The sequence below is a fragment of the Lolium perenne genome, unplaced genomic scaffold, assembly GCF_019359855.2.
Source record: "Lolium perenne isolate Kyuss_39 unplaced genomic scaffold, Kyuss_2.0 unplaced51, whole genome shotgun sequence".
Classification (NCBI taxonomy): domain Eukaryota; kingdom Viridiplantae; phylum Streptophyta; class Magnoliopsida; order Poales; family Poaceae; genus Lolium; species Lolium perenne.
In genome coordinates, this window is record NW_027249009.1 from 313,994 (window position 1) to 329,695 (window position 15,702).

Below are 15,702 nucleotides of genomic sequence, written 5' to 3' on the forward strand. Positions count from 1 at the left end.
TGAATAAGAACAAGCTCCGATTGAGGCCGTTTAGAAAGCATTGAAAATCTCTTTGGGATCTAAGATGAAATTACTTCACTTTCTCACGATCTATATAAATTTTAGTGTACGCACACATCCCCTCACACGTGTTGAAACTCTCGACCCCCAAAACGACTAACCCAAAGTAACAAACAAGTATGCAAAAAACACAAGTTTTTTTTTTGTTTTTACTGTTCGGGTTTGCATGGGCTATTTCATCCCGATGCTATCCAGGTCCTAGACGCCCCTGATACGGATGTCTACGATAGGGTGTTGGTGTCACATTAGAGAAGATACGGTGACGAAATTGATTATAGGCATCATCTAGAAGAGGGAAGTAGTTAAGAGTAACAACATGAATAAGAACAAGCTCCGATTGAGGCCGTTTAGAAAGCATTGAAAATCTCTTTGGGATCTAAGATAAAATTACTTCACTTTCTCACGATCTATATAAATTTTAATGTACGCACACATCCCCTCACACGTGTTGAAACTCTCGACCCCCAAAACGACTAACCATCCCCTCACACGTGTTGAAACTCTCGACCCCCAAAATGACTAACCCAAAGTAACAAACAAGTATGCAAAAACTTTTTTGTTTTTACTGTTCGGTTTTGCATGGGCTATTTCATCCCGATGCTATCCAGGTCCTAGACGCCCCAGATACGGATGTCTACGATAGGGTGTTGGTGTCACATTAGAGAAGATACGGTGACGAAATTGGTTATAGGCATCATCTAGAAGAGGAAAGTAGTTAAGAGTAACAACATGAATAAGAACAAGCTCCGATTGAGGCCGTTTAGAAAGCATTGAAAATCTCTTTAGGATCTAAGATGAAATTACTTCACTTTCTCACGATCTATATAAATTTTAATGTACGCACACATCCCCTCACACGTGTTGAAACTCTCGACCCCCAAAACGACTAACCATCCCCTCACACGTGTTGAAACTCTCGACCCCCAAAATGACTAACCCAAAGTAACAAACAAGTATGCAAAAAAACACAAGTTTTTTTTGTTTTTACTGTTCGGTTTTGCATGGGCTATTTCATCCCGATGCTATCTAGGTCCTAGACGCCCCAGATACGGATGTCTACGATAGGGTGTTGGTGTCACATTAGAGAAGATACGGTGACGAAATTGATTATAGGCATCATCTAGAAGAGGGAAGTAGTTAAGAGTAACAACATGAATAAGAACAAGCTCCGATTGAGGCCGTTTAGAAAGCATTGAAAATCTCTTTGGGATCTAAGATGAAATTACTTCACTTTCTCACGATCTATATAAATTTTAGTGTACGCACACATCCCCTCACACGTGTTGAAACTCTCGACCCCCAAAACGACTAACCCAAAGTAACAAACAAGTATGCAAAAAACACAAGTTTTTTTTTTGTTTTTACTGTTCGGTTTTGCATGGGCTATTTCATCCCGATGCTATCCAGGTCCTAGACGCCCCAGATACGGATGTCTACGATAGGGTGTTGGTGTCACATTAGAGAAGATACGGTGACGAAATTGATTATAGGCATCATCTAGAAGAGGGAAGTAGTTAAGAGTAACAACATGAATAAGAACAAGCTCCGATTGAGGCCGTTTAGAAAGCATTGAAAATCTCTTTGGGATCTAAGATGAAATTACTTCACTTTCTCACGATCTATATAAATTTTAATGTACGCACACATCCCCTCACACGTGTTGAAACTCTCGACCCCCAAAACGACTAACCATCCCCTCACACGTGTTGAAACTCTCGACCCCCAAAATGACTAACCCAAAGTAACAAACAAGTATGCAAAAAACACAAGTTTTTTTTGTTTTTACTGTTCGGTTTTGCATGGGCTATTTCATCCCGATGCTATCCAGGTCCTAGACGCCCCAGATACGGATGTCTACGATAGGGTGTTGGTGTCACATTAGAGAAGATACGGTGACGAAATTGGTTATAGGCATCATCTAGAAGAGGGAAGTAGTTAAGAGTAACAACATGAATAAGAACAAGCTCCGATTGAGGCCGTTTAGAAAGCATTGAAAATCTCTTTGGGATCTAAGATGAAATTACTTCACTTTCTCACGATCTATATAAATTTTAGTGTACGCACACATCCCCTCACACGTGTTGAAACTCTCGACCCCCAAAAGGACTAACCCAAAGTAACAAACAAGTATGCAAAAAACACAAGTTTTTTTTGTTTTCTCTATTCGGTTTTGCATGGGCTATTTCATCCCGATGCTATCCAGGTCCTAGACGCCCCAGATACGGATGTCTACGATAGGGTGTTGGTGTCACATTAGAGAAGATACGGTGACGAAATTGATTATAGGCATCATCTAGAAGAGGGAAGTAGTTAAGAGTAACAACATGAATAAGAACAAGCTCCGATTGAGGCCGTTTAGAAAGCATTGAAAATCTCTTTGGGATCTAAGATGAAATTACTTCACTTTCTCACGATCTATATAAATTTTAATGTACGCACACATCCCCTCACACGTGTTGAAACTCTCGACCCCCAAAACGACTAACCATCCCCTCACACGTGTTGAAACTCTCGACCCCCAAAATGACTAACCCAAAGTAACAAACAAGTATGCAAAAAACACAAGTTTGTTTGTTTTTACTGTTCGGTTTTGCGTGGGCTATTTCATCCCGATGCTATCCAGGTCCTAGACGCCCCAGATACGGATGTCTACGATAGGGTGTTGGTGTCACATTAGAGAAGATACGGTGACGAAATTGGTTATAGGCATCATCTAGAAGAGGGAAGTAGTTAAGAGTAACAACATGAATAAGAACAAGCTCCGATTGAGGCCGTTTAGAAAGCATTGAAAATCTCTTTGGGATCTAAGATGAAATTACTTCACTTTCTCACGATCTATATAAATTTTAGTGTATGCACACATCCCCTCACACGTGTTGAAACTCTCGACCCCCAAAACGACTAACCCAAAGTAACAAACAAGTATGCAAAAAACACAAGTTTTTTTTTTGTTTTTTCTGTTCGGTTTTGCATGGGCTATTTCATCCCGATGCTATCCAGGTCCTAGACGCCCCAGATACGGATGTCTACGATAGGGTGTTGGTGTCACATTAGAGAAGATACGGTGACGAAATTGATTATAGGCATCATCTAGAAGAGGGAAGTAGTTAAGAGTAACAACATGAATAAGAACAAGCTCCGATTGAGGCCGTTTAGAAAGCATTGAAAATCTCTTTGGGATCTAAGATGAAATTACTTCACTTTCTCACGATCTATATAAATTTTAATGTACGCACACATCCCCTCACACGTGTTGAAACTCTCGACCCCTAAAACGACTAACCCAAAGTAACAAACAAGTATGCAAAAAACACAAGTTTTTTTTTGTTTTTACTGTTCGGTTTTGCATGGGTTATTTCATCCCGATGCTATCCAGGTCCTAGACGCCCTAGATACGGATGTCTACGATAGGGTGTTGGTGTCACATTAGAGAAGATACGGTGACGAAATTGATTATAGGCATCATCTAGAAGAGGGAAGTAGTTAAGAGTAACAACATGAATAAGAACAAGCTCCGATTGAGGCCGTTTAGAAAGCATTGAAAATCTCTTTGGGATCTAAGATGAAATTACTTCACTTTCTCACGATCTATATAAATTTTAGTGTACGCACACATCCCCTCACACGTGTTGAAACTCTCGACCCCCAAAACGACTAACCCAAAGTAACAAACAAGTATGCAAAAAACACAAGTTTTTTTTTACTGTTCGGTTTTGCATGGGCTATTTCATCCCGATGCTATCCAGGTCCTAGACGCCCCTGATACGGACGTCTACGATAGGGTGTTGGTGTCACATTAGAGAAGATACGGTGACGAAATTGATTATAGGCATCATCTAGAAGAGGAAAGTAGTTAAGAGTAACAACATGAATAAGAACAAGCTCCGATTGAGGCCGTTTAGAAAGCATTGAAAATCTCTTTGGGATCTAAGACTAAATTACTTCACTTTCTCACGATCTATATAAATTTTAGTGTACGCACACATCCCCTCACACGTGTTGAAACTCTCGACCCCCAAAATGACTAACCCAAAGTAACAAACAAGTATGCAAAAAAAACAAGTTTTTTTTGTTTTTACTGTTCGGTTTTGCATGGGCTATTTCATCCCGATGCTATCCAGGTCCTAGACGCCCCAGATACGGATGTCTACGATAGGGTGTTGGTGTCACATTAGAGAAGATACGGTGACGAAATTGATTATAAGCATCATCTAGAAGAGGGAAGTAGTTAAGAGTAACAACATGAATAAGAACAAGCTCCGATTGAGGCCGTTTAGAAAGCATTGAAAATCTCTTTGGGATCTAAGATGAAATTACTTCACTTTCTCACGATCTATATAAATTTTAATGTACGCACACATCCCCTCACACGTGTTGAAACTCTCGACCCCCAAAACGACTAACCATACCCTCACACGTGTTGAAACTCTCGACCCCCAAAATGACTAACCCAAAGTAACAAACAAGTATGCAAAAAACACAAGTTTTTTTTATTTTTACTGTTCGGTTTTGCATGGGCTACTTCATCCCGATGCTATCCAGGTCCTAGACGCCCCAGATACGGATGTCTACGATAGGGTGTTGGTGTCACATTAGAGAAGATACGGTGACGAAATTGATTATAGACATCATCTAGAAGAGGGAAGTAGTTAAGAGTAACAACATGAATAAGAACAAGCTCCGATTGAGGCCGTTTAGAAAGCATTGAAAATCTCTTTGGGATCTAAGATGAAATTACTTCACTTTCTCACGATCTATATAAATTTTAGTGTACGCACACATCCCCTCACACGTGTTGAAACTCTCGACCCCCAAAACGACTAACCCAAAGTAACAAACAAGTATGCAAAAAACACAATTTTTTTTTTGTTTTTACTGTTCGGTTTTGCATGGGCTATTTCATCCCGATGCTATCCAGGTCCTAGACGCCCCAGATACGGATGTCTACGATAGGGTGTTGGTGTCACATTAGAGAAGATACAGTGACGAAATTTGTAACATCCCAAGTGAGCTACCATCTTTACCTTACCATGTTTATGCATCATCTTTGCATCATGCATGTCATATCATGTCACCTTTGGTTTTTAATAAAATTTGCATTTGGTTTTGTTGCTATGTTTATGTGCTTGTTCTTCCTTCCTTTCTCTCTCTCTTGTTTCTTCCTCTTGCTACATCCCATGTGATGTTACAAGAAAAGCCAAAGCCTAAACCTATCCTACCACTTGAGCTTATTCAAAAAGGTCATGCCAAATTTTTCTAGTAAACATGGGTTGATATTAAACCCCGCTCTTTAATATCTTACTTTGCAATTAATCAACTTAAGCATGTATTTGCAATGTTCGAAATGTTTTGTCTTGTTTCCAAATAAAAATATTTATGTTGAAACTATTCCTCTCACTTGTCTCTACCTTTGTTTCAAATCCAAACTTGTTTTCCAATGGTCCAAATAAAATCTGAGAAAGAAAAAGGAATAAAAGAAATAAAAAGAAATCATCCCAAGCTCTCTTTTCTCTTCCTGGAGCAAGCCCATATGACCTCTTTTCTTGCTTTCCTGGAACGACAAAGGCAGCGCCCTGCTCCTTGCTTCTCCGTACATGAGAACGAGGGTTGCGTGCTCTGCTATATCCCACCTGCTTCCTCCACTTTTTCCCTTTCCTCAAGACCGGCCACCAACCTTCCCTCTTAAGCAACAGCAGCAACCCTACCTTCCCCTCTTCCTCCTCCTCCAAACAGTAGCCGCCGCCACCATCTCTTCCGCTCGGTGCAAACCCAGCACACGTCGCCGTCCACCACCACCATGGCCATGGCCAGCCTAGTCTATACCTGAGCACCAGGGGCGCGTCCACGTCGCCTCCTCTTCGACCTGCACCTCTTCCCGGAGCTCCAAGAACGCCAAGGCAGACGCAACCCGAGCCCCTCCATCGTCTACCTCCCAGGCCACCCCTTCGTCCTCGTCGCCGGCACCTCCCCCGCCGCATCCTCCTCTTCAACGGCGACCCCCAGGGTGAGCAGCCACCTTTCCTTCATCCCCTGCACGTGCTCTTGGATCTCTGGTTCTAGTTGAGAAGGAGATACGATTTCAAAAACGAAATCGAAATCAAAAACCGGCACAGTTTTGCATCCCGGCACCCCATCTTCCGACCGACCTCACAGCCAGCACCGGCCACGCCAGCACGCGCTCTTCACATAGTTGGATAGCTGGGAGTGAGGGCTACAATTTTCGTTTTGGAGGCACTCGTTTTCATCGGCTGTAGACGACGCAATCTTCGAGCGAAGTCAGGTCTAAAAACTGGTTCAGTTACGCTGTTTCTCTCACATGTCGCGGTCCCTTTTTCTAACGAACGCCGCCGGTGGCACACACCACCTCAGCACCAGCTAGCTACACCATTCGAAGCACACCACCACCAGCTTCAACTTTGCTTCTGGCTTCATCCCAAGACGATGCTCGGACGCGACGCCCACAACGACGCAAGATCAACCCGTGAAGTTGTTGATTTTGCGCTGTTCCTCGCTGTCGTCACGGATTCGTTTTCCGTCGAATCTCACCGATGTTTCACACCTTTCCAGCACGAGCCAATGGATCCATTCGATGCTCCCCACATCCAGTTTCACTCCAGTGTTTGGTTTCGCTCAAACGGACGCCCAGTTTCGTCGTGGCGTTTGCTTTAAATTTCGTGCAAGTTCACTGTCTACAGCAATAGTTTCTGTCAAAATTTCAGTTCGTAGTCTTCCTTTTCAGTTTTACAATTTCTGTTTTTGTTCCCTGACCAATTTCAAACTATTTAATTTTTGCTTTTCCTAAATCCAAATCATACAAACCTTATATCCAAATTGATCAGCAATTTATGTACCTTCCAAATATGAAGTTTATTTTGGCTTTTGAATAATTAAAAATTTGGACATAATTAAAATCTGAATTAATTTGGTTAATATGACATAATTCATACCTCTCAAATTACAAATCCAAATTGTGCAAATTATATATCCTTTTTCTTCATAAAAGTGAGAGGATTTCAAATCTTGCATTCTCATGCATCATTGGCATCATCTCTGAATTGTCCCAAATTAAAATTGCAAATTGAACTAAGTGTTATGTGTGGGTGTTTATCATTTCATGTGAAATATGAGCACCCCACTTAATTTTGCCTTGCACCAACCATCTTGCCATGTCATCATGCATCATATTGCGCATTGCACTTGTATTGATTTGTGCTATACTTTCTTGTATGTGCTTTTGGTTCTTCTCGAGTAGACGCCGATGCAGAGCAGTACGAGCAGGAGTACGAGTTCCCCCTGGAGGATCGTGTCGGTGCTTCTACCTCTGATCTGACAGGCGAGCCCACCCCTTCACCTATTTTACTTTTTTCATGCTCTTTTGATCTATTGCTATCCCTATGTTGCGATTCTGTTGTGTCACGTGTCCTATTCCACCTGTTACCCTATATTACCGAATTACACCTCCTCGCCCTACCCATTGTTTGTTGTTTGCCAGCTTTGCGAGTCGTAGGCGAGTTTAGGGTTTTGTTGATATCTCGAAATGTTCGGGATATCTTGTTGGGTAGTTGTTTTACTTGCTATATCTGTTGATGGAGATATTCATGGCTCACCCTAATGTTAATATTAAAATGGGTAAGAAGAGGCATCGGTGGGTCAACTGTATATTTGGTTTTACCATGGCTCACTTGTGTCCAATTTTATAATTAGGACGAGTTCTTGTTTTCTGATCCAAGACTGAGCGCACTAACCACACGTGGGAGGTTTCACTGGGACCCCCCTCGACCTATTACCGGAACTGCTTCCACTGTCCAAGTGCCACAACTAGTTCGTAACGTTTTGCTTCCCCCGGGCGTGCAAGCTTGTTTCTTTGTGGTCCGATGTTATGGTGTTACTTTTGGGGAAGCCTTTTGTGCCTTGTAACCCCGTTGTCTCTTGCACGCTCGTAGGCGCGGTACGTATTGCTGAGGATGGATTCATCCTGCGGGCACTGTTTCCATCCGAAAGCCGTAGACGCAAACAGCTAGGTCCGCGTCGGAGTTCCGATCGGGCTCTGAAACGGATTTAACCTAGATAGGTGGCTTCTTGGACTTGGTCTGTGGTGAAGGGAGGGGTTGTGTTGCGAGGTTTCGCTGGCAAGTTTTCCCAAAACCCTTGCTTGTGGAGTCAGACATGCGTGTATGGGTACAGTAGTGCATCCCTGCAGGGTGAAATCTTATCGATAAGCCGTGTCCGCGGTTATGGACGACTTGGAGATGTTAAACTCGATCATAGAACAACTTACACCATATTTGCTTGTTGCTAATAATTTGCTAATAAAACTCTTTCAAAAGTGTGTGTGCCTATGCAATACCTCTTGGCGAAGGGGGATCGCATTGGCTGGGTTTTGTTTGCAGAGTATAGAACTGCTAGATTATGCGCTCTCTCACCTTCTCTAATAGACGAATGTTGTAGCGTGTCTCTATTGGTTAGTTGCTTTGCTGCCGCTAAACTCCACATATAGCCGGGCGAAGTTTATACCGCCCACCAGCGAGCATAGCTGGTCTAGTCTCGCAAGTACGTGCCATTGGTACTTACCCTCGTTTTTCTCCCTCTTTTTCGGGAACCCGCTTTTCGACAAACAGGTACAACAGATGATGAGCAGTACGCAGGTGGCTACTTTGTCGAGTTCACGGACGACGACTTCGTTGCGTAGCAGGATCGTTCCTAAGGCAGCAGCCTGTGGCATGTTGGTTATGGGAACACCGCTTGATTATCTTCAGGACTCTTAGTCCCATTTGGTTCTTGTCTGTACCCAGACTATTTGGCTATCTTATGTATGATGTAATGTTGGGACATGTGTCCTCTGAGTGTCATTTGGATCTTGCTCATTAGAGCGTTGCTATATATATGAACCTTATTTCCATCTTTTGTGTCATACATAGTCATGTTGTGATATTCAAGCTGTATTCTACCCTCGTATCCTGTGCACAGTGTGTGTATGTGTGAAGTGCACAGGAAGGTGAAGCACTCAGGCCTGGAAAGCCTATCGTGAGCCTTAGAGGTGGGTGTTGTGTGCATGGGCGTGTCGAGCGGTTGCTTGGCCTACCCATATGCTTGGGAATGCGAGGCGACCTCACGGTCCTTTGTAGTGACCTCATGCACATAAACCCCTCTTACCTGCGCGCTCTGGGTTTTCCTACTCCTGGGGCTTACAGACTTGGTATCAGAGCAGGACTGCCTTTAGGAGCCCTTGCAGCGGACGAAGTTGTGTCTAGAAACTCATATTTTAGTAGTTACATAGGAAAAATTGCGCGCGAGAGTAGGAATTCTGCTTTTATTTCTTACCCCACCCACCCACCCTCTGGTAAGGAAGTGTAACGGTTTTACTCTATTCTTATCTTGTTTCACCTAGGTTTGGACGTGTTCGGGGAAACCATAGTGCCATAGGGAAAAGTGTTTTTCAAAATTTTCTGTACTATGGTTGCTTCATTATCATCCTTTGTCAATCTCCACCATATAATATGCTTTTTGCAATGTTGGTATTTTCATGCCAACATGCCCTCTCCGTTGTTTTGGTGCTATCTCGACCACTTCTTTGTTCCGGTGCATACATCAACCTTCCTTCTCCGGAGTTGTTTCGTCAAACTCTTTCCTTGTTGTTCTCTTCCAATATGCATAACTAGTGTCAACACGACCCAAGTTATTGACACTGGTTAATGCTAAACTTATGTATAGCTACATATCACTATCTTGCGAGATTTGTGAAATATTCTTGTTGTTATCGTTCTAACCTTCTACATGCTATGGATAGCTCTCGTGTGCTTGAATCCATGTACATTGATGATAGCTATGTCATGTCTCTTGTTATCTTCTGAAGTTCCCGTTAAGCACTAATATTGGGTTTTTCATTATCCATGATTGTGCTAACCTTGGTGTCCTTACTCAGAATGGAGAGTGGTGAAGATGTTCCTCCACCTGAAGTGGACCAAGCTCTGGTTAAAATGGCGCAAGTCCTAAATCAGATGCAGATAAGCCAAGACAGAATCAATGGTGGCAATGCACGTGTCACTATTCAGGAGTTTCTCCAGCTCAACCCGCGCACTTTTGATGTCACCGCAGAGCCAATTGATGCTGATGATTGGTTACGCGAGATGAACAAGACTATTAGTGTGACACATGTGGCTGATGAGGACCGTGTTCCTTATGTGACATATCTTCTTCGTGGAGTTTCAGCCGCATGGTGGGACAATCATCTTCTCATGAAAGCACCAGATGCAATCACTACCTGGGATGAGTTTCAGCTACTCTTCAAGCGTCATCACATCCCTGACAGCATCATGGAGAGAAAGCGAGAAGAGTTTTGCAATTTGTCTCAAGGCAGCAACACTGTGCTGGCTTATAGAGATGCTTTCTTAAAACTGGCTCGTTATGCTGGAGATGAGGTATCTACAGATGCCAAAAAGTAAGCCATGTTTCGCAAAGGCCTGAACCCAGAGATCAAGTATGCTATACTCTTGGTCAAGTGCAATACCTTCGAGGAGCTCGTTAACACAGCGCTCCAAGAAGAGTATGGTCGTGCAATGCTAGAAGAGTCTCGTAAGCGCTCTCGTGAAGCAGCTTCTTCCTCAGCAACTGCTATGCCTCCTCGGACACGTAGGATTTGGGTTCCTTATGCTGCTCCTGCACAACCCACCTACATGCCTGAATCGAGTGGTTTTGTTTCCCGCCCTCCCACCCTTGTTGTTGTTCCAAGGGGCTCTCAAGTTCATCAAAGGTCTGGCAGTCAAGCTAAGCAAAGTCACTGTGTTGATGCTCAGCAAAGGCCTAGTTCTGAAATTCTAGCAAGACCAATGGGTCCTAATCCTTCCTCAAGAGCATGTTTCAAGTGCGGTGATCCGGGACATATTTCAATTCACTGTCCCCAAAACAAGCATCCTCCAATACAACCTTGCCCTCCAACAAAGGCGATGGTTCGTGTTCCTGCTCCGTCAAAGGCTTTCAACTATAACAATAAGCCTGGTACGAGAAGTGTATGGGTGAACAATGTCACAGCTGTACAAGCAAAAAGGGCACCTGACATCGTGCTTGGTGTTCTTCCTGTGAACTCGATCCCAGCAAAAGTTCTGTTTGATACAGGAGCGGCACTTTCTTTCGTCTCCTCAAGTTTTGTTCAAAGGTATGAGTTACCTATGGTTCCACTGCCCAATAACCTCACGGTGAACTCCCCGGGAGCGCAGATGACAGTTTCCAAGATAAGCCATGGGAATCAAATTCTCATCGGAAGCTATATGTTTCTTGCTTCACTCATAGCTCTCGGCAGTTCAGACATTGATGTCATTCTCGGCATGGATTGGTTGACGGCCAACAAAGCTGTAATCGATTGTGCCAATCATTCAGTTTCCCTTCCTACTTCGACAGGCCACATAGTCTATTCACCTTCTGAGACACCTTCCGTTCAGCTCTTCGCTTTGAATCCTAGCTCTCTTCCGGAACTTGAGTCTATACCGGTGGTTTGCGACTTTCCTGATGTCTTTCCTGAAGAACTTCCAGGTATGCCACCTGACAGGGCTGTTGAGTTCGTCATTGAACTAGAGCCTGGAACAGCTCCTATCTCAAAGCGGCCTTATAAGATGGGTCCAAATGAGTTGGCTGAACTCAAAAAGCAGCTTGATGAGTTGCCAAAACTTGGTTTCATTCAGCCAAGCACTTCTCCATGGGGATGTCCTACCATCTTCGTCAAGAAAAAGGATAAAACTGATCGACTGGTGGTTGACTACCGCCCTCTCAATGAGAAAACGATCAAGAATACATATCCTCTTCCTCGCATCAATGAACTCTTTGATCAGCTTGCGGGTGCAACTGTGTTCTCTAAGATGGATTTGAGAAGCGGTTATCACCAAATCAAAATCCGCAAAGAGGATGTACCCAAGACAGCCTTCAAAACTCGCTATGGCCTCTATGAATACACTGTCATGTCCTTTGGTCTCACCAATGCTCCTGCCACTTTCTCTCGGTTGATGAACTACATTTTCATGGAGTACCTCGACAAGTTTGTGGTAGTCTATCTCGATGATATCCTTGTCTATTCCAAGTCCAATGAGGAGCATGAAGAGCATCTTCGCCTCATCCTCATGAAGCTTCGTGAACATCGTCTCTATGCCAAGTTCTCTAAATGTGAATTCTGGCTTCCTCAAGTCGTCTATCTTGGCCATGTCATTTCTGGAAAAGGCATTGCTGTCAATCCTGAAACCGTCAAGGCAATCGTTGAATGGCTTCCTCCGAAGAATGTCAAGCAAGTGAGAAGTTTCCTCGGTTTGGCAAGTTACTGCCGCCGCTTTGTTGAGAATTTCTCCAAGATCGCCAAGCCTCTTACAGATCTCCTGAATAAAGACAAGAAGTTCCTTTGGTCTCCTCAATGCCAAGCAAGTTTTGATCTCCTCAAGCAGAAGCTCACTTCCACACCTGTCCTTGTTCTTCCAGATACTTCTAAACCTTTCCAGATATTCTGTGATGCCTCTCTTCATGGGCTAGGCGCTGTCCTCATGCAAGAACGTCAAGTTGTGGCGTATGCTTCTCGTCAGTTGAAAAAGCATGAACTCAACTATCCCACACATGATCTTGAGCTTGCAGCCATGTTACATGCTTTAATAACATGGCGCCAATACTTGTTGGGCAACAAATGTGAGATCTTCACCGACCACAAGAGTCTCAAATACATCTTCACCCAACCCAACTTGAACCTCCGTCAAACGAGATGGATGGAAACCATCAAGGACTTTGATCTGTCTATCAGCTACACTCCAGGCAAAGCTAATGTCATGGCTGACGCCCTTAGTCGCAAGTCCTATTGCAACAACCTCATGATTCAAGAAAGTCAACCTGCTCTTTATGAAGAATTCAGGAAATTGAATCTTGAGCTTGTTCCCCAAGGCTACCTGGCAAACTTGGTGATCACGCAAACTCTTGAAGATAAGATACGAACCGGACAGTTAAGAGATGGTTGTATCAAAAACATCAAAGAGAACATGCACAAGCCCAAGTACAAGTCTTTCTCTATCGACGACAAAGGAACTCTCTTCTTCCAAGGTCGAATCGTTGTTCCGAAGGATCCAAACCTCAGAAGCCTCATTCTCAAGGAAGCTCATGACACTCCTCTTTCTATCCATCCTGGCAGCACAAAGATGTATCTCGACATCAAGTCTACCTATTGGTGGACTAGGATGAAAAGTGATATTGCTCGCTATGTCTCAGAGTGTGATGTCTGTCGCCGTGTCAAAGCAGAACATCAGAGACCTGCCGGTGTCCTCCAACCCCTGAAGATTCCTGAGTGGAAATGGGATAAGATTGAGATGGACTTCATAACTGGTTTTCCAAAGTCTCGCAAAGGCAATGATGCTATCTTCGTGGTGATCGACCGTCTTTCCAAGGTTGCTCACTTCCTTCCTGTCAAAGAGACAATATCTGCTAGTCAGTTGGCTGAGCTCTACACTGCAAAGATTGTTTCTCTTCATGGTGTTCCCTTGGAAATAAGCTCTGATCGCGGAAGTATCTTCACTTCCAGGTTTTGGGCAAGCTTTCAGAAAGCTATGGGAACTAATCTGCTCTTCAGCACAGCTTACCATCCGCAAACGAGTGGGCAAGTCGAAAGAGTCAATCAGATTCTCGAGGACATGCTCCGTGCCTGTGTTATCTCCTTCGGCATGAAATGGGAAGAATGCCTTCCATTCGCTGAGTTCTCTTACAACAACAGCTATCAAGCCAGTTTGGGCATGGCACCTTTCGAAGCTCTCTATGGTCGCAAATGCAGAACACCTCTAAACTGGTCTGAAACCGGTGAAAGGCAAATCTTTGGCCCCGATGTCATCAACGAGGCTGAAGAAAAGGTGCGAATCATTCGTGACAATCTGAAGATAGCACAATCTCGGCAGAAAAGCTATTATGATAGCAAGCACCGTGATATGTTATATCATCCTGGTGATCAAGCCTACCTTCGTGTTACTCCTATGAGGGGCACTCATCGTTTTGGTATCAAAGGCAAACTGGCGCCAAGATACATTGGTCCCTTCAAAGTTCTAGCAAAGCGTGGTGAAGTCGCTTACCTCCTTGAACTTCCTGAGAAGCTCTCAAAAGTGCACGATGTCTTCCATGTGTCACAGCTCAAGAAGTGCTTCAAAGATCCGGACCGTGCAGTTGATCACGAGTCCATTGACCTCCAAGAAGACCTCTCCTACAAAGAGCATCCCGTTCGGATTCTTGATGAAGCTGAACGCCGTACTCGCAACAACTCTGTCAAGTTTCTCAAGGTGCAGTGGTCGCACCATTCCGATAAAGAAGCAACTTGGGAGCGGGAAGATCAACTCCGTTCCGAGTACCCTACCTTCTTCTCTTCTTCCTGAGAATCTCGGGGCGCGATTCCTTCAAGGGGGGGCGTTTGTAACATCCTAAGTGAGCTACCATCTTTACCTTACCATGTTTATGCATCATCTTTGCATCATGCATGTCATATCATGTCACCTTTGGTTTTTAATAAAATTTGCATTTGGTTTTGTTGCTATGTTTATGTGCTTGTTCTTCCTTCCTTTCTCTCTCTCTTGTTTCTTCCTCTTGCTACATCCCTTGTGATGTTACAAGAAAAGCCAAAGCCTAAACCTATCCTACCGCTTGAGCTTATTCAAAAAGGTCATGCCAAATTTTTCTAGTAAACATGGGTTGATATTAAACCCCGCTCTTTAATATCTTACTTTGCAATTAATCAACTTAAGCATGTATTTGCAATGTTCGAAATGTTTTGTCTTGTTTCCAAATAAAAATATTTATGTTGAAACTATTCCTCTCACTTGTCTCTACCTTTGTTTCAAATCCAAACTTTTTTTCCAATGGTCCAAATAAAATCTGAGAAAGAAAAAGGAATAAAAGAAATAAAAAGAAATCATCCCAAGCTCTCTTTTCTCTTCCTGGAGCAAGCCCATATGACCTCTTTTCTTGCTTTCCTGGAACGACAAAGGCAGCGCCCTGCTCCTTGCTTCTCCGTACATGAGAACGAGGGTTGCGTGCTCTGCTATATCCCACCTGCTTCCTCCACTTTTTCCCTTTCCTCAAGACCGGCCACCAACCTTCCCTCTTAAGCAACAGCAGCAACCCTACCTTCCCCTCTTCCTCCTCCTCCAAACAGTAGCCGCCGCCACCATCTCTTCCGCTCGGTGCAAACCCAGCACACGTCGCCGTCCACCACCACCATGGCCATGGCCAGCCTAGTCTATACCTGAGCACCAGGGGCGCGTCCACGTCGCCTCCTCTTCGACCTGCACCTCTTCCCGGAGCTCCAAGAACGCCAAGGCAGACGCAACCCGAGCCCCTCCATCGTCTACCTCCCAGGCCACCCCTTCGTCCTCGTCGCCGGCACCTCCCCAGCCGCATCCTCCTCTTCAACGGCGACCCCCAGGGTGAGCAGCCACCTTTCCTTCATCCCCTGCACGTGCTCTTGGATCTCTGGTTCTAGTTGAGAAGGAGATACGATTTCAAAAACGAAATCGAAATCAAAAACCGGCACAGTTTTGCATCCCGGCACCCCATCTTCCGACCGACCTCACAGCCAGCACCGGCCACGCCAGCACGCGCTCTTCACATAGTTGGATAGCTGGGAGTGAGGGCTACAATTTTCGTTTT

The 15,702-nt window shown here is 44.2% G+C and overlaps 1 protein-coding gene and 1 long non-coding RNA gene across 2 annotated transcripts; both read left to right on the forward strand.

Annotated features, from left to right (window-relative positions):
* Positions 1–5,724: 5,724 nt before the first annotated feature.
* LOC127322767 (uncharacterized) lies at positions 5,725–8,959 on the forward strand. The gene is made up of 2 exons (XR_011750221.1): positions 5,725–6,064; positions 7,313–8,959. It is a non-coding gene; the product is annotated as an uncharacterized lncRNA (long non-coding RNA).
* Positions 8,960–9,983: 1,024 nt separating this feature from the next.
* On the forward strand, positions 9,984–10,502 carry LOC127322763 (uncharacterized). Its single transcript, XM_051351181.2, has one exon. It carries the CDS (start codon positions 9,984–9,986, stop codon positions 10,500–10,502), a length of 519 nt encoding a protein of 172 aa, XP_051207141.2.
* The last annotated feature ends 5,200 nt before the right edge of the window (positions 10,503–15,702 follow it).